Source organism: Lucilia sericata, unplaced genomic scaffold, assembly GCF_015586225.1.
Source record: "Lucilia sericata isolate MDLA Ls3-8-SP2 unplaced genomic scaffold, ASM1558622v1 Contig000090F_arrow, whole genome shotgun sequence".
NCBI lineage: Eukaryota > Metazoa > Arthropoda > Insecta > Diptera > Calliphoridae > Lucilia > Lucilia sericata.
In genome coordinates, this window is record NW_023994123.1 from 781,039 (window position 1) to 801,324 (window position 20,286).

At 32.7% G+C, this 20,286-nt stretch overlaps 1 protein-coding gene across 1 annotated transcript in view; it reads left to right on the top strand.

Moving 5' to 3' along the window:
• The window catches only part of LOC119599837 (myosin-I heavy chain), a 779,075-nt gene extending 769,091 nt beyond the window's left edge, over positions 1–9,984 (top strand). Inside the window, exon 14 of the mRNA XM_037949747.1 lies at positions 9,513–9,984. Coding sequence (XP_037805675.1) covers positions 9,513–9,599 — 87 coding nt within the window. The 3' untranslated portion in view covers positions 9,600–9,984. The remainder of the gene's footprint in view (positions 1–9,512) is intronic.
• The last annotated feature ends 10,302 nt before the right edge of the window (positions 9,985–20,286 follow it).

The following is a 20,286-nucleotide window of genomic DNA, read 5'->3' on the forward strand; positions in this document are numbered from 1 at the left end:
AAAAAATGAGGACTCTAGTTGTTATATTTTCTCAGATACACTAATTTAAGATTTTCTTAATATGGGAGGTGCTACGCCCACTATAGCTAGGCTGCCTCATGTGTTCATATGGCATTCATATGGATGTGAAAGTTTTGCATACAAAATTTGAGGACTGTAGCTCTTACAGTTTCTGCGATATGCTACTTTTAATACTTATTTTGTATGTGGGCGTGGCACGTCGCCCACTTAAAATATCGAAGTAAAAAGTAGCCTATAGTTCCTTTGAGACATACAGGAAGAGACAGAGTTGCTTTTTTGCTTATTCTTTAAAACAGTTGCTATGTTCTTACGTAGAAACTAACTACACATAAACAGCCAACGGAACGTCACAGAACGGAAACGTTACGGAACTTTCAAACTAACTGAGCCTTTAGTGTTGCGTACAACTAGGATAAAATACTTTTGTTTATAATAGATATTTGACAATAAAAACAAACATTAAAAAAAATTAATATATTTGGTTCAGATGTATAAATATGACTTATAATTTCTAATTATTATTAAAAGTATCCGAATAACGGATATTTTGCGACAAAATAAACATCACTATTGCACATTTTCTTATTTTTACTTATTTTCCTTGTAATGTTTGATACATTTTTGCAAATATTGATAAATTTCTTTGATATTTGACTAATTTTAATGCCGGCGAATATATTTCGCTAATAAATATAATTTACATTATTAATTACTTTATGACATTATATTTTACCAACAAACTTTGAAAAAGACAAATCAAATGTTTTGTCCATTATTTGGTTGACAGTCGAACATTTCCAAATTGCCTAAAAATAGTGCTGGCCAATTGGAATATTGTCAAATACAGTGTTTACTTTTACTAATATATTAGTCAGCATTTGCCGCAAAATACACATTTTTATCACTCGTCATACTAAAAATATTTAAACTTTTTCAGATTTAAATAACATTGCTACTAAATATTGCCGTTCTGTTTTTATGTTTAACTAGAAAAATTGCGATGTTACACTGCAATCTCTAGCAGCACGAATGAACAGTATTAATCTCTTGTTTGTTGTAAAAAAAATATATATTTTTGTGCTATAGCAGCGCACACTCAAATCTGCTAAACTAATATGGCTAGTATTGATGATATTTTTATTTGCGCTGAGTTTTTCATAGCAGCAATTAAATTTTATTTTGCAACTGCTAGCTGCAAATTTATTTATTGTTATTTTTTTATATTTTATTTTATGAATAAACAGTTATACCAGTGTTACCACAATCTTTAATTAAGGATAATTATTTTTCGCAACATAAAAAATAGTTTGTAAAATATACATAGTGGCATCTCCCATATGAATTAAATACAGAAATCGTTTTTCTCGGAAACTATTAGAGTCAGAATCTTCTTATTTTGACGAAAAACTTTAACTTCATTATGAACATTGGGAAAAAATGGGCAGACTTTTATTAGGGGGCTTGGAACCTCCATATGAATTAAATAAATATGTATGTCTTTCAAAATATGGCTACCCCATAAAACACAACTCAAATTAAAAGCAGTCTTTAGATGTTTTTATTATTTTGTTCTAATGAATAAACATTTTTGGGCAATGTAGTTGTAAGATAATATGCTTATACTTATAACAATTTTATAACCAAATGATAGTTTTAAATATCTTTTGTTGTAGAAATTAATAAATTTATAATCACCTTGTATAAAACAGGGTGAACACACATAATTAAAATATTTTTCGTTGAATAATGAGCTTACTTTACAAATTATTCAAATCACACTGTTAAAATGTGGAAGATTGTTATATAATTTTTTTTTTTTTTTTTTTTTTTTTTTTTGAAGAAATGTAGTTAATATTATTTTGTAATACATTAAGAAAAAAACAAACAAATATCAAGGTAGTATTTTCTGTATTATATCATACAGAAACTATGAGAATATTTAAACTATATTTTAATAATTAATATGTCAATCAGTACAGGATATTATAGGTCGAATATCATCGATATATGGATGATAGTAAATATACATATTAATATCGACATACATACATATGTACATACATACATATATGCATACATACATACATACATACATACATAACATACATACATACATACATACATACATAAATACATACATACATACATACATACATACATACATACATACATACATACATACATACATACATACATACATACATACATACATACATACATACATACATACATACATACATACATACATACATACATACATACATACATACATACATACATACATACATACATACATACATGAAATGTCATAAAACTGTCAGTGTACTTACATACATACCTACATATGTTTATTTACAAACTGCAGCATCAATATTGCCAAAAAATAATAAATAAAACTACAACTGGCAGTAGCAAAACCAAAATAAAGTTACATTGCTGCTAGGAAAAACTAAACGCAAACAAAAATAACATCAATACTCGCCATATTAGTTTAACAAATTTGAGTGGGCGCTGCTAAAGCACAAAAATATATTTTTGTTGGCCTGCAATTATGTCTGCCTGCTACTAGAAATTGCAAACACGAGTTGCAATTTTTATATTAATACGAATACCCAGCAAAAAAAGTGTGGAAAAAGATGTAGAATTTTCATCACAACTAGTAACCCGAAGTGCTTCAAATTCAGGTGAAAAACCTATGAATTTTACATTAGCGTGTCATTGGAGGGATGTTGTTCATTTTTGACAACTTTGAACTACATCTAATCTTATCTTTAGAAGCTGTAAAAATCCGATATTTGTATGTCAAAAATAAACCACATTCTTTCAATGAAACGCTTATGTAAATTTCATTGGTTTTTCATCAAAATTTGAAGTACTTCGAATATGTTGTTTGTAGTGACTTTTCTACATCTCTTTTCTCATTTTTAACTGTGTTTTAATTTGTAAGTATATGTTTGGTTTATAAAAGCGAAAAGTATGCAATCGCATTTTTAAATGTGATTAAGATGTCGTTTGTAAAGTATGACATCAATTATTTTTTGCTGGGTATATATGACTGCAATTTTTAGTAGCAAAGTGATACAAAAATGATAAATTTTCACATTTATTTTATAGTCATATACAAGAGAAGTGGTGCTAGTGCTGCATATTTAAACGCTGGTCAAATATTCATGCATTAATCTAATAATGGCTAAATTTTATATTTTTGATATAAAACTCGATTTGTATGGAAAATATGAATGATTACGGATCTTTAAGGAGCGCACAACAGGCCCGATAGTGACCTAGGTGTATTTCTTCGGATTTGATGTAGTATACATCCTCCTATCAACCTAACCTAACGGATCTTTATTGTTTTCTCGAATTGAGAGTTATATAAATAGAAAATTTAAGGAGAGATATCAATGATTTTCTAGATGGATTTGTAGATTTAAGTTTAAAATTCGAATTTTTGTGAAAAATGTAATATGAATATACTATTTACCCTATTTTAGGAGCGGGTTTGGTTCAGTAGTATTTATTCTGCATACCAAAGTGGCATCGTAGGTGGAAAATACAAGCGATGGGAGTAATATATACGGATCTACAACAATATAACTTTGATAAAAAATTTCCATATGCTATTTCTCGATCGTAGTAAACTGCATCCGATTCTGTTTTAAAATTGTTTTCTTTTTTTTGAGGATATACAGCGGATTACTGGTTTTGAAATAAGAATAGTTTTCCGGTAGATAATATAAGTGATGGGATATACGAATCTACAGCCGATTTTACGCTTTAGATGAAAATCGATTTTTGATAATAAATTAAATATTTTACCTAATCGTTAAGTAAGTTAAGGACCTACAAACATTTTAGAGTTTTCAAATAAAAATAAATTTTTGATTAAAATTTTAACTACCTAAATAATAATTCTCATATACCTAACTAACGGATCTTTATTGTTTTCTCGAATTGAGAGTTATATAAATAGAAAATTTAAGGGGAGATATCAATGATTTTCTGGATGGATTTGTAGATTTAAGTTTAAAATTCGAATTTTTGTGAAAAATATAATATGAATATACTATTTACCCTATTTTAGGAGCGGTTTTGGTTCAGTAGTTTTTATTCTGCATACCAAAGTGGCATCGTAGGTTGAAAATATAAGCGATGGGAGTAATAAGTATATACGGATCTACAACAATATAACTTTGATACAAAATTTCCATATGCCATTTCTCGATCGTAGTAAACTGCATCCGATTCTGTTTTTAACTTGTTTTTTTTTTTTTTTTTTTTTTTTGAGGATATACAGCGAATTACTGGTTTTGAAATAAGAATAGTTTTCCGGTGGAAAATATAAGTGTTGGAATATATGAATCTACATCCGATTTTACGCTAGAGTTTTCAAATCAAAATAAATTTTTGATTAAAATTTTAACTACGTAAATAATAATTCTCATATGAGCGTTATAAATGTAAAAAAATGGACGGACAACAGGCCCGAAATTAGTGGTATAGGTATATTTATTCGTATTTTATGTATTAAACATTCTCTTCCTCAAACTAACCTAACCTTCCACGATAGAACTATTGCCATGCAAAATTTCAAGAAGCATTGATTCCAAAAATACACTGTCTGTTGCCAAATTTCTTGAAAATTGGTTCATGTTTTTTTATATTTAGCCTAGAAATTCGGTGTTATAGCTGTTATTCTAAAAGTGAACATAAAAATGTTGCTACGCAACATCATATAGAGTAATTTTTAACTTCTGAGGTCAGACCTATTAATATGCCGAATTTTATGTAAATCGGATTAGTAATTATGTAGTGAAAGGGTAATAAAAGAGTCTCATATATATTTATTATTATATATTATACGTTTTGAAGATGTAGTGTGCCGTACGGTTCATTCCACATCATTCATTATAACGGATTTCATGAAAATCGGATTAGTACTTTTTTGTATGCTTGAACGTAAATTTGGTATAATAATTGTTTTACAAAAAGTTGGCGTAAAAAGGGGCGTGGCGTCCGATCCAGATCTTAGATAGTTTATAGTTCTCCTGAGGTCTGACCTATCGGTGTGCCGAATTTCATGTAAAGCCGTTCAGTAGTTTTCTGTAAGTCTCGAATGAAAATTTTGTATTACAATTATATAGAAAAAAGTGAGCATAAGAGGAATCGTGACGTCCAATCACGATTTTATATAGCCTATTGTTCCACTTAGAATAAGCCTTGAGAGAGTTACTTGAATATCCGCAATTCATTTATTAACACTATTATTGCAATGAAATTTAGCACACACAAATATTTTATAAATACAAATCTATCCAGCCCATTTTATCGGGATCGGTTCGATAGGCTACCATATGGTCGGCCACGCCCGACTACACTTTTTTACTTGTTTTTTACATCAATTGTATTCATAATTGTTATAATATAGTCAATTATTGTATTTGATCTTTTAGTTATTCGAGTGTATTCATCAACTATTTGTTTAATACTATGTTTCCACTGGCTTGAAATCTATTAGATTTGCTTAAACCTCTTCAAGGTGTTTCCACTGAGCATACTCATTTTTGATATAGAATTTTCGAACAAATCCCGTCATTTTATTTTGATATTAAATATACATATTAAAAAATACATTAAAAATACAAAATTACAGTTGTTTAAATTATTTTTTATATTATTTAAAATTATAATTTGTTTTTATTTCGTAAAATTACTTTTTTCGATGAAAACATTCAACTTGAATGGATAGCCTATTGTTAGATAGATCAACGTTTCCCAAATGGGGGTCCGCGGACCCCTAGTGGTCCGTAGTAAAATCCTAGGGGGTCCGCGAAGACGAACGAAAAAAACATGAATAAACAATATTCTTTTATATGTATGTACAAATATCTCCAATTTTTGTGCAATAATCCCAAATTTTTTGGTGACTTTTTGAATTTTATTTTTTCGGTTGTTTATCAGGAAGAAGCTAGGCCCTACAAATTTATTGTATAACTTTTATGAAGTAAAGTATTGCGTGTTTTGTAATTTTTATTTCCTGTATATGTACTGAAATAATGGCTTTTATTTCAGACAAATAATACTCTGCCTTACAATTAAATTAGGGATACTGGTATTCCGGAGTATGAAGTTCAATTCAAAGACAAGCTTATTACAGATTTAAGTTTATCAAATTGTAAGCAAAAGTGTTCTTGTTTGAAAGGACTAAAATTATATATTTTCAAAACAGAGGTGACTCTTTATGTATCTCTTTATAAATATTCCAATCCGACGTGATACACAGATTTTAACTCGATTTTGTCGACCAATACATATTATTAAATTAACATCAGAAAATCCATAGCGTTTCGCGTAAATATGTAGCCAAAAACCATGAAGTAAAATAATTCGTTGGTATTTTAAGATTCAAATTTAAGTTCCAAATTCACAGTACTTTAACAAAGAGTTCAAATCATATATTATGCGGATAACGCATTCCGCAACAACATAGAAGAAGTCCAACCTTCTTATATTATTTTCCCGAAAACTTAGCTCACTTACTCAGTTCACCCTTTGCAATCGCAACAAATTTTTGAAACGTGACTCCTTAAGCACATGTGACAATATTTGATTAAAGAAACCTTTTCGCTACCTTGAAGAAAAATGAATATGAAAGATCTCACGATCATAAAATTAAACATCATGTTAACATATCAACAATGAAGTCATTCTATTTTCAAAACATGCAATTAAAAACCTATCTGAAATATTATATATTCTCAATGTACGGGAATATTTTATAGATATGACATCTCTACATTTATTAGACCTAGGGATTAATGGACTAGGTCAATTTTCGGATGGACCACAGTATGAACAATAATATATCAAAAGAGTATGGGGGTCCGCGAAATAATAATATAGTTCTTCAGATGGGTCCAGTCGAAGTAGATAAAAAATCGGTGGGAAGATAGATAGATAATGATAGATAGATAGATAGATAGATAGATAGATAGATGATAGATAGATAGATAGATAGATAGATAGATAGATAGATAGATAGATAGATAGATAGATAGATAGATAGATAGATAGATAGATAATAAAGATAGATAGATAGATAGATAGATAGATAGATAGATAGAAGATAGAGATAGATAGATAGATAGATAGATAGATAGCTCGTCGATAGATCGATCGCTAGATGATCGATCGATACTCGCTGTAGCTAGATCGATAGTAGATCGCTCCTCGCTCGCTCGCTCGCTCGCTCGATCGCCTCGCTAGATCTCGCTCTCGATCGCTCGCTCGCTCTCGCTCGCTCGCTCGCTAGCTCGCTCGCTCGCTAGCTCGCTCGCTCGCTCGCTCGCTCGCTCTCGCTCGCTCGCTCGCTCGCTCGCTCGCTCGCTCGCTCGCTCGCTCGCTCGCTCGCTCGCTCGCTCGCTCCGCTCTCCGCTCGCTCGCTCGCCTCGCTCGCTCGCTCGCTCGCTCGCTCGCTAGCTCGCTCGCTCGCTCGCTCGCTCGCTCGCTCGCTCGCTCGCTCGCTCGCTCTCGCTCGCTCGCTCGCTCGCTCGCTCGCTCGCTCGCTCGCTCGCTCGCTCGCTCGCTCGCTCGCTCGCTCGCTCGCTCCTCGCTCGCTCGCTCGCTCGCTCGGCTCGCTCGCTCGCTCGCTCTCTCGCTCGCTCGCTCGCTCGCTCGCTCGCTCCCTCGCTCGCTCGCTCGCTCGCTCGCTCGCTCGCTCGCTCGCTCGCTCGCTCGCTCGCTCGCTCGCTCGCTCGCTCGCTCGCTCGCTCGCTCGCTCGCTCGCTCGCTCGCTCGCTCGCTCGTCTCGCCTCGCTCGCTCGCTCCTGCTCTCTCGCTCGCTCGCTCGCTCGCTCGCTCGCCCGCTCGCTCGCTCGCTCGCTCGCTCGCTGCTCGCTCGCTCGCTCGCTCGCTCGCTCGCCCGCTCGCTCTCTCGCTCGCTATCTCGCTCGCTCCTCGCTCGCTGCTCGCTCGCTCGCTCGCTCGCTCGCTCGCTCGCTCGCTCGCTCGCTCGCTCGCTCGCTCGCTCGCTCGCTCGCTCTCGCTCTCTCGCTCGCTCGCTCGCTCGCTCGCTCGCTCGCTCGCTCGCTCGCTCGCTCGCTCGCTCGCTCGCTCGCTCGCTCGCTCTCGCTCGCTCGCTCCTCGCTCGCTCGCTCGCTCGCTCGCTCGCTCGCTCGCTCGCTCGCTCGCTCGCTCGCTCTCTCTTTCGTCTCCCCCTCCCTCCTTGCCAATTGCAACAGAGGGCCTGGTACCTCCCATAATGATTAAATACTAAAGTTGTTTATCTTCAAATTTAGCACGAAGAACTTTAACATCCATGTGAACATTTTGTGGTAAAATGGGCGGATTTTCATTGGGAGGGCTTGGAACCTCCCATAAGAATTAAATACAACAATTCGAATTATATTTAAAATTTAAAAGATTTTTCCCATAGTCACCGATTTGGACAAAATTTTGTAAACACGTTCAAGAGAGTGAGAACTGACAATTTTTCAAGTAATATGAGCTGTCAAAATATTGTGTAAAAGAGAACGGATGGGAAAGTATAAACGCAATATGTTATTTAGACATCACACATGAGAGAGAATTCGAATGACTTACATTTGACAGTCGTAAGGCTCTCTTCATTTTTTGAAAAGATTCAAAAAATAAGAAAGATTCATTAGATCAGGTATGTATTTTTACGTAAACACGTACAAAAAAAAAAAATAAACAGCTGTTTCCATCTTACTTTGTTCTTGTGTTATACCAATAGTGTAAACGCAAAAAATATAAATCATACGACTTTGCAGTGTTTGAATTAAATGCTAAAATTCATTTATCTGGGATATGATCTGTAGATATGATCTTAATTTTTTTTACTTTTTATCTGAAATTCAAATTTAGGGCAAAAATTCTCAAACCGCATAGTCAATATCAAATTATAGTGAGCCATTTTAAATGGCCCATTATGTTTTTAAATATTCTGTAAAGGGTTTCGATAACCTCGCGTTTGCTATGGATATTATGGCCATTGTGCTCAATGAGGAGATTCTATATGTGTAATTTTTAGGAAAACAAATAAAGAAATAGGATCGTTTTAAAAATTTAATATACCCGAGGTGTCCTACTTTGCCATAGGCCATGAAGACCAAATTCGAAACCTAAATTCAACACTTCCTCTTTACGTATGTGAATCGGACAAACCGTGAATTCGCCTTGTTACAACTTTCATTAAAAAATAACAATCAGCTGTTGAATTGACACCACCTTAGTATTGCATCTACTCATGAGGCGATAAAAATAAAACAAATTTAAATTTTATAAAATTAAACTTTTATTAAGCACACTTTGGGGAAGGGTATGTAAGCCGAATATAGAACTCATACTTGTTGTAGTCTTATTTATGTGAAATCGGCAGTAAATTTGTACGTAGTTTTAATTAATTGAACACAACATAAAATTACAACGTTGCAAAATCAAAAATTAACCAAATTTTCTTATTATTTCAGGCATTCCAGATTGCAACGCTTATTAAAGAATATACGGAAATAGTGAAAACACGAAGAAATGTAATAGAAACTTCTAGTATGCAATAAAGCGATGCTTTTAGATAATTAAAAGAGGAGAGTGAATTGTATATACAACCATTATTTGCAGTAATAATAATAGTAATTAATTTTATTAGCTAAAGCTCACATTTAAAATATGTTATGTTCTATTACCAAATTTCAAGTTTAATGCAATATTTCGTAATAAACATTATATAACTTTAAAAAATATATAAAATAAATATATAATTACTAATGAAGGTAAGTTATGTTAAACAAGTGTGCAGTGTTGACATCTCTGATTTATTTAAATACAACACTGTTTGTAAGATTTCTTAGTCCTCTTTTACATTGAGATTTTTTTCTCCTGGCCTTTTCTCAATTTTTTTAAATTACCTTCGTAAAATCTTGAATGTTTACTTTGAGACTTTTAAGGCATGCCTGCTTTTTGAAATTATAAGTGTTACATCTTTATAATTATTAATTTATTGTTTTAAATATTTTATAAATGAATAAATCAATTTTTTTAATATTTGTTAAATTAAATATTCTTTTAATTATTTAAGTAAATATTTATTTATATAAAAAAATTTATGAAAAATATACTAAAATACTTCAAAATATATATTTTTGCTACTATTTATTATACCCTCCACCACCATCAGTGGTGATAGAGGGTATATATAAGTTTGTCGTTCCGTGTGTAACACCAAGAAATACTCATCTAAGACCCAACAAAGTATATATATTCTGGGTCCTCATGAAATTCTGAGTCGATTTAGCTATGTCCGTCTGTCTGTCTGTCTGTCTGTGTAAAACACGCTCACGTTAAAACTAAACAAAGGAAAACAACCAAATTCACCCAAAATATTTATTATTATCCTAAGCAGTTTGGTATTGAAAATCAGTAAAATCGGTTCACAATGTAAAAAGTTATGAGTAAAAGTTTCAGACTACCTCGAAAAAAATTACGGTTTTTTCATAATTCTTTTGAAGTTTTCTCGGAAACTACCAAAGATATTTCGATGAATTTTGTCACACATTATTTTTTCAGGGCAGTGATCAATTATGTTCAAAATCTTTACAATCGATCCAATATTTCCCATAGTCCCCATACAAAGGTATATATTCCCGGAAATTAGTTTATCGTTAATAACTCACTCAAATATATCGGTATCAACACAAATTTTTGTACATGCAAATATAATATGAACAGAAATCATACTATCAACGTAGATCTCTGTCGGTCCACAATTGGTCATAGCTCCCATATAAGGTCCACTTCCGAAAATCACCTAAACGCACATATTTCATTGATGAGTAAAGCTATTGCGATAAAATTCGAGTTAAATATGTTTTGTGTACATAGAAATCATTCTACCAAATTTTTTACGGATCGGTCCATTATTGGTCATAGCTCCCATATAAGGCCCACTTCCGAAAATCATTTAAATATCATTTCATATTTCATTGTTAAACAAAGCTATCTTGATAAAATTCGACACAAATATGTTTAGTCTAAATATTAATCACTCTACGAAATTTTTTCCGGATAGGCCCATAATTGGTCATAGCTCCCATATAAAGTCCACTTCCGTAAATCACTTAAACGCATATACTTCAATGAATTATAAAGCTATCGGGATAAAATTCGACACAAATATGATTTGTATACATACCAATCATTTTACAAATTTTTTTACGGATCGGTCCATTATTGGTCATAGCTCCCATATAAGGCCCACTTCCGAAAATCACTTAAAAACACATATTTCATTGTCAAATAAAGCTATCGTGATAAAATTCAACATAAATAGATTTTGTCTAAATATGAATTACTCTACTAAATTTTTTCCCGACAGGCCCATAATTGGTCATAGCTCCCATATAAGGTCCGCTTCCGAAAATCACTTAAACGCATATATTTCATTGAATTCTAAAGCTATCGGGATAAAATTCGACAAAAATATGTTTTGTGTACATTAAAATCATTCCAACAAATTTTTTACGGATCGGTCCATTCTTAGTCATAGCTCCCATATAAGGCCCACTTCCGAAAATCACTTAAAAGCACATATTTCATTGTCAAATAAAGCTATCTTGATAAAATTCGACACAAATATATTTTGTCTTTATATGAGTCACTCTACGAAATTGTTTCCGGATAGGCTCATAATTGGTCATAGCTCCCATAAAAGGTCCACTTCTGAAAATCACTTAAACGAATATATTTCATTAAATTCTAAAGCTATAAGGATAAAATTCGACTTAAATATGTTTTGTGTACATATAAATCATTCTACCACTTTTTCCCCGGATCGGTTCATTATTGGTCATAGCTCTCATATAAGTCCCACTTCCGAAAATTACTTAAACGCATATATTTCATTGTCTTGATAAAATTCGACACATATATGTTTTATCTTTATATGAATCACTCTACAAAATTTTTTCCGGATAGGGTTCACTTACGAAAATCACTTAAACGCATATATTTCTTTGAATAATAAGGCTATCGGGATGAAGTACGACTTGAATATGTTTTGTGAGCATATAAATCATTCTACCAAATTTTTTCCGGATTGATCCATATATTGTAATAGCTCTTATTTAAGGTCCACTTCAAAAAAATCACTTAATCGCACATATTTCATTTTCAGATAAAGGTATCTTGATAAAATTCGACACAAATATGTTTTGTGTAAGGTCATAGCTCCTATACATATAAAGTCCACTTCCGAAAATCACCTAAACGCACATATTTCATTAATTAATAAATCTATTGTAGTAAAATTCGACTTGAATTTTTTTATTTATTTATTTTTATTTTAGTCTATGGAAATATTCCTTACAGACTATTTAACAATTTATAAAATTATTTAAATTTAAACATAGAATAACGTTAATTATTTAGATTGTATAATATATTTCTTTTTATAACATCAACATTTAAAGAAAAATCAACAAAGTTAAACATTTCGTTAAAACAGCAACATAACTTTCTAAACGGATCTGCCATAGCGAAATTTGTTCGAAACGTTTTGACGTATAATGGATTATTAAATCGTAATTGACGTTGAGGAACATTTAAAGAAATTTTACTTAATAGAAATTCAGAACATACAGTTCCATTTAGAAGATTTATCATAAATGACACATTAAGCATTGTCCTGCGACTTTTCAGTGTTGGTAGATTTATCAAAGCAAGTCTTGCTGCATACGGTGGCAGTTCAGAATAGTTCCCATATATGCTCTTTAAGCAAAATAATAAAAATTGTTTTTGCACAGATTCAATATGATCAATATGCACATTGTAATACGGGTCCCATACGACTGATCCATATTCCAATATCGGCCGTACAAGAGAAGCAAATAGTCGTTTAGTTATAAATGGATCATTAAATTCTTTTGACCATCGTTTAATGAAGGCTAAAATGCTACGGGCTTTATTAACAATCATTGTTATATGTTGAACAAAAGTCAATTTTGCATTCAGCAAAATTCCGAGATCCAGAATGGTGTCAACAGAATCCAATTTGGAGCCATTAATGGTGTAAAAAATGCTAGTATCAAATTTTCTTGAAAAATGTATGTGTTTGCACTTTGTTAAGTTTAAATCCATTAAATTTTGCTTACACCAGACGTAGAAATTATCTAAGTCGTTCTGAAGGTAAATACGATCTGATGGATGTTTAAAGCTTGAAAATATTTTTACATCATCCGCAAACATTAATATTTTAGAATATTTGATAGCTTTTGGCATATCGTTGATGAAGATTAAGAACAAAATTGGGCCGAGATGACTTCCTTGAGGAACACCAGATGTAACCAAAAAAGTTTTGGAGGTTGACGTTTTAAATTTTACGGATTGTTTTCTAAATAATAGATACGATTTAAACCAGCTTAGATAACTATCGTTAAATCCTAAAGCATCCATTTTTTTTAGCAAGAGTAGGTGATTTACTTTGTCAAAAGCTTTGCTAAAATCGGTGTAAATAACATCGGTATGTTGACCATTTACAAATCCTTCATTAACTAAAGTTGTTAGCTGTAGAATATTTGTCATAGCAGAGAATCCTTTGCGAAAACCATGTTGAAGGGGTGTCAATAGGGGAGAAACTTGGTGAACCAGTGAATCGGTTATACATTTTTCGAACAGCTTTGGGATTGCGCTAAGTTTAGCTATGCCTCTGTAGTTCATTACATTTGATCATTCTACCAAATTTTTTCCGGATTGATCCATATATTGTAATAGCTCTTATTTAAGGTCCACTTCAAAAAAATCACTTAATCGCACATATTTCATTTTCAGATAAAGGTATCTTGATAAAATTCGACACAAATATGTTTTGTGTAAGGTCATAGCTCCTATACATATAAAGTCCACTTCCGAAAATCACCTAAACGCACATATTTCATTAATTAATAAATCTATTGTAGTAAAATTCGACTTGAATTTTTTTATTTATTTATTTTTATTTTAGTCTATGGAAATATTCCTTACAGACTATTTAACAATTTATAAAATTATTTAAATTTAAACATAGAATAACGTTAATTATTTAGATTGTATAATATATTTCTTTTTATAACATCAACATTTAAAGAAAAATCAACAAAGTTAAACATTTCGTTAAAACAGCAACATAACTTTCTAAACGGATCTGCCATAGCGAAATTTGTTCGAAACGTTTTGACGTATAATGGATTATTAAATCGTAATTGACGTTGAGGAACATTTAAAGAAATTTTACTTAATAGAAATTCAGAACATACAGTTCCATTTAGAAGATTTATCATAAATGACACATTAAGCATTGTCCTGCGACTTTTCAGTGTTGGTAGATTTATCAAAGCAAGTCTTGCTGCATACGGTGGCAGTTCAGAATAGTTCCCATATATGCTCTTTAAGCAAAATAATAAAAATTGTTTTTGCACAGATTCAATATGATCAATATGCACATTGTAATACGGGTCCCATACGACTGATCCATATTCCAATATCGGCCGTACAAGAGAAGCAAATAGTCGTTTAGTTATAAATGGATCATTAAATTCTTTTGACCATCGTTTAATGAAGGCTAAAATGCTACGGGCTTTATTAACAATCATTGTTATATGTTGAACAAAAGTCAATTTTGCATTCAGCAAAATTCCGAGATCCAGAATGGTGTCAACAGAATCCAATTTGGAGCCATTAATGGTGTAAAAAATGCTAGTATCAAATTTTCTTGAAAAATGTATGTGTTTGCACTTTGTTAAGTTTAAATCCATTAAATTTTGCTTACACCAGACGTAGAAATTATCTAAGTCGTTCTGAAGGTAAATACGATCTGATGGATGTTTAAAGCTTGAAAATATTTTTACATCATCCGCAAACATTAATATTTTAGAATATTTGATAGCTTTTGGCATATCGTTGATGAAGATTAAGAACAAAATTGGGCCAAGATGACTTCCTTGAGGAACACCAGATGTAACCAAAAAAGTTTTGGAGGTTGACGTTTTAAATTTTACGGATTGTTTTCTAAATAATAGATACGATTTAAACCAGCTTAGATAACTATCGTTAAATCCTAAAGCATCCATTTTTTTTAGCAAGAGTAGGTGATTTACTTTGTCAAAAGCTTTGCTAAAATCGGTGTAAATAACATCGGTATGTTGACCATTTACAAATCCTTCATTAACTAAAGTTGTTAGCTGTAGAATATTTGTCATAGCAGAGAATCCTTTGCGAAAACCATGTTGAAGGGGTGTCAATAGGGGAGAAACTTGGTGAACCAGTGAATCGGTTATACATTTTTCGAACAGCTTTGGGATTGCGCTAAGTTTAGCTATGCCTCTGTAGTTCATTACATTTGATTTGTTTCCAGACTTAAATAGAGGGATTATAAAAGATTTTTTCCAAATTCTAGGAAAATAACCATATTTTAACGATTTATTAAACAAAATGGATAAAGGAAATGCCAGAGAATGTGCGCAATTTATTAATATGCAGCTTGGTATACCATCCGGACCATATGCGAATGATGATTTAAAACTTTTTAAACATTTAACGATGTGGGTAGTATCAATTAAACATGATGAAATTTGTTGATTTGACTGAATATTAAGTGGATGCATAGTGCTATCATCGTATTGGGAATTAGAGTAAGTAGTGGCAAAATAATCCGCGAATAAATTGCTGATTTCCGACTCATTACTAGACTCATTATTTAAATACTTCATAACTTTCGGGGTCCCGCATGTTTTCCTTTTTGAATTAACAAAAGTGAAAAATGATCGAGGATCCTGTTCAAAATTTCGTTTCATCTTATATAAATAATTATTGTATAATTTAACATTCAGCAAGTTATATTTCGCCCTGAGGAGAGAGTATTTAGTATAATCAAGAGCCGTGCCAGATTTTTTGTATTTCTTATAGAGTTTGTTTTTCATATTTTTTAAGGAAGATAATTCTTTAGAAGACCAGGGTGGGCCAGATTTTTGATTAGGTATACTTTTCGGGATACACTCACTCATATATTGATACAAGGTTTCATAAAACTTTCCAATGATTTTATCAATAGAATTTGGCAGACCGTTTGGAGTAGATAACAATTTAAGCCAATTTGTATTTTTTAGAAGGTTGTTAAATTCAACGTAGTTAGCTCGTTTAAAACAAAATAGTGTATCTTTTTTGACAGTGTTTTTATCATTGTGAGTATAAGTATTCTGGATGTTGCAGCTTATTTCAATTGTGGGATGGTAACGATCTTCGGGTAGTGTAAGTGGTTCAACACGATTTATTGTACATTCATTGGGTTCATTTACAAATACCAGATCTAACAGTTTACCAAAAATATTGTAAATTCCGTTTATTTGATAAAGACATAATTTTGAGAAATTGTTAAAAATATCATCACTGATATCATCCGATCTTATGGGTACATAATTATTATATTCAGTGGAAAATTGCCATGCTATTTGTGGTAAGTTAAAATCACCAAGAACAAACATTAAATCATTAGTATTAGTTTTAAGAGACACCATTTTTATTGCATCAATGTGTTGTTGATAGATTGATAAGTCTGATTGAGGAGGTATGTATGAACATGTAATGAAGACTTTTATGGAGTTAAGTTTTATTATCACTGCAATAAACTCAATATTAGAGGGTAAATTAATTTTTATTTCTTCGGCTGAAAATTTATTAGAGATAGCTATTAATACTCCACCACCAGTTGTTACTGTAAATCTATCTCGTCGATAAACTTGAAAATTGTCACATATTATTTCTGAGTTTAGAAAGGTATTATTTAGCCAAGTCTCAGTAAAGCAGAACACATGATGGTTGAAACCAAAGCTATCTTGATAAAGCTTAGACGATTTGGTTTTTAATCCACGCACATTTTGATTATAATATCAAATCATAGTCGCGACTATTTTATTTAGTATTTTCGTCGTCACATATATGCTCTGCTTGCGCACATTTCAAGTTCGAACATTTTTGCCTACATGTCTTGAATATTTATACCCTACACCACTATAGAGGGGAGGGTATTATGCGTTTGTGCTGATGTTTGTAACACCCAAAAATATTGGTCCTACACCCACCTTAAAGTATACCAATCGGCTCAGAATCACTTCCTGAGTCGATTAAGCTATGTCCGTCTGTCCGTCTGTCCGTCCGTCCGTCTGTCTGTCTGTCTGTCTGTGTGTCCATGTAAACATTGTGCGCACTCTACAGGTCGCAATTTTTGAGATAATTAGATGAAATTTGGAACATGTACTTCTGTTGGTCCAAGGACAAACGCTATTGAAAATGGTTGAAATCGGTCCATTATTTCACCTAGCCCCCATACAACCGGACCCCCCGAATAGGGCTTTTGTCCTCATAATTATGTTAAATGATCTACTATCTCTACAAAAACTGGAAAAATTTAGTTTTATATATGTCTTAATAATTCTAGTGATTTTGGTAAAGATCGGGCATTATTTGACCCTAGCCCCCATACAAAGTCCCCCTCAGAAAATGACTTGAATGTCCACAATTCACTTATAAACACTAGTATCACGATGAAATTTGGCACAAATGAGTTTTATATAAACATAATTCCCAACAATAAATTTTATAGGGATCGGACCAAGTTTTACCCTAGCCCCCATATAACCGGACCTTCCGATTTGGGCCTTTTAGCTCATAACTTTGTCAAATATACTACTATCTCTCCAAAAATCGGCACAACTAAGTTTGATATAATTATAAATAACACTGTCGATTTTTATAATGATCGGGCATTATTTGGCCCTATCCCCCATACAAAATCCCCTTCAGAAAATGACTTTAATGTCCACAATTCACTTATAAACACTAGTATCACGATGAAATTTGCCACAAATAGATTTTATGTAAACATAAATGTCGACATTAAATTTTATAAGGATCGGACCAATTTTTGCCCTAGCCCCCATACAACCGGACCTACCGATTTGGACCTTTTAGCCCATAACTACGATAAATATACTACTATCTTCCCAAAGATTTGCACAACTAAGTTTGATATAATTATAAATAACACTGTCATTTTTCGCCATGATCGGAAATAAAATGTAGCCTATTGCCAGACATACAGGAATGTGCTGTGAAAATTTTAAGAAAATCGGTTTAGCCGTTTAGTAGTCTATAACGTTCAAACATATAAACACACAAACATACAAAAATATAAACATACAAACAAACACACATTCATTTTATACAAATATGTATATAGATAATATCCAATAATACATTTTATAAGGATCGGCTCAATTTCTACCTTAGCCCCCATACATCCGGACCTTCCGATGTCGGCCGTTTATCCTTTAACTACGTCTAATATACTACTATCTATCCAAAAGTCGGCACAATGTGGTGATGTTTGTAACACTCAAAAATATTTGTCCTTATTAAGCTATGTCCGTCTTTGTGACCGTGTAAACCTTGTGTGCACGCAACAGATCGCAATTTTGAATATAATTTGCTAAAATGTGTCACATACTATTCTCTGGATCCACTGACGATGGCTGTTGAAAATGATTGAAATCTTCTATTTTTCCTAGTCAGCATACAACCGAACATGAACAGACATTATTTGGAACCTATATAAGATAACAGAAATGCTTCATTATTGAAATTAATCACATTTAATATTCGCAATTGGTGTAGGGTATCATATGGTCGGCCACGCCCGACTATAATTTCTTACTTGTTTTTACTACGAATAATTTGTGTAGGAAAATGTTTTGATATTATAGGCAAGCAATATAAAATATATGTGGGTATTTAAATATGTTAGCAAGTTGCTGCGAAATATATTGCTTATGAAAAAATGTTATATTTTTTTGTAAGCTGCAATATGCAATAGCTTGTGTGGATAAATATTTTTCGCAAAAATACTATTAAATGGAAGCAATTAAATATATTATTTGGATAAAATATGTTTTCATTTTAATATTGCATACGTATGAATATCAGAAAATGTGAATTTTGGTTAATAATATTAGTAATTTTAATCTCTGCATATGTATATAGATTTATGAATATTTATGTATAATAAACCGGTACAGAATCATTGTCATGACTTCTTCTTCCTATATTTGTAGCAATAGTAGCCAGGAACCCACGACCACAGCTTAGCTCTCTTCTCCCTGCTCGCTTTGTTCAATTCTAAATCTCCATCAGGAGATCTTCATCGGCTGGATTATTATCTTTGTTGGCGTAAGAGAATGTTTCGTCACCAGTATCGGTAGTAACATCTTCGGCTAATTCGGCACTTCCATCTTTATCGATAGCCCCAGTTTCATCACAGGCAATTTTATCATCACCATTATTTCCCTCAGCATCATTGTCATCATCTCTCATGGCTTCTTCAGCACTTGATTCTTCAACAGTATATTTAGCATTTTCGGCTGCATATTCACTTTTTATACCAGCAAGTTTCTTCTTGCCTTTTTAGCAGTAGCGTCATTACCAGCATTGTAATGTATTTCAGAATAAAATAGTATATTGTACATCAATATGGTAAGCCGCTTGTTGACAGTATTCCAGAACTTCAATGTCATCCGTATGGTAAGCAGCTTGTTGACAGTTTTCCCGAACTTCAGAGAGATCAGTGACTTCTTCTTCACTATTATTTTTGGATTCAACATTTGTATGTTGCAACACTTTTGCATCGACCTGAGGAATGTCTGCCCTGTCCTTCTCTGAGTTGTCATCTGGAGTAGCTTCTTCAATTTATTTTTCTTCAGCATCTCTATCTTCATTTCTCAAGGCTTCTTCAACACCTAATTCTGCTACAGTATATTTAGCAGAAGCATCCAATAAAGTGTTCTCTCCATCATAAAATCCTCCATATTGAGGACTTGCCGGGGAAATTTTAGCAGGAACAATGGCCAAATTGCAAACTAAATCGAAATCTCCATCCGCGGTTTCTTTGGAGAGTTGAATTGTTGAAATAAATCTGTATTTGTAACAAGATTCATTATTCGCACCCTCTTCTTTAATAATTTCTGCATTCTTTTGCATTAGTAATTGGAGTACTTTCTCGTATTTGACATTTGATCTATGCCACTGAATTAATGTCGAACATACCGCACCGAGAATAGCAACATTCAAATTGCTTCAGAAAGTTGCTCAAATGTTGAATACTTTCGTCAAGATCACTTTATATAAATCTATAACTCCGGTAATCCCTTCTCCTGATCTTTTCATTAT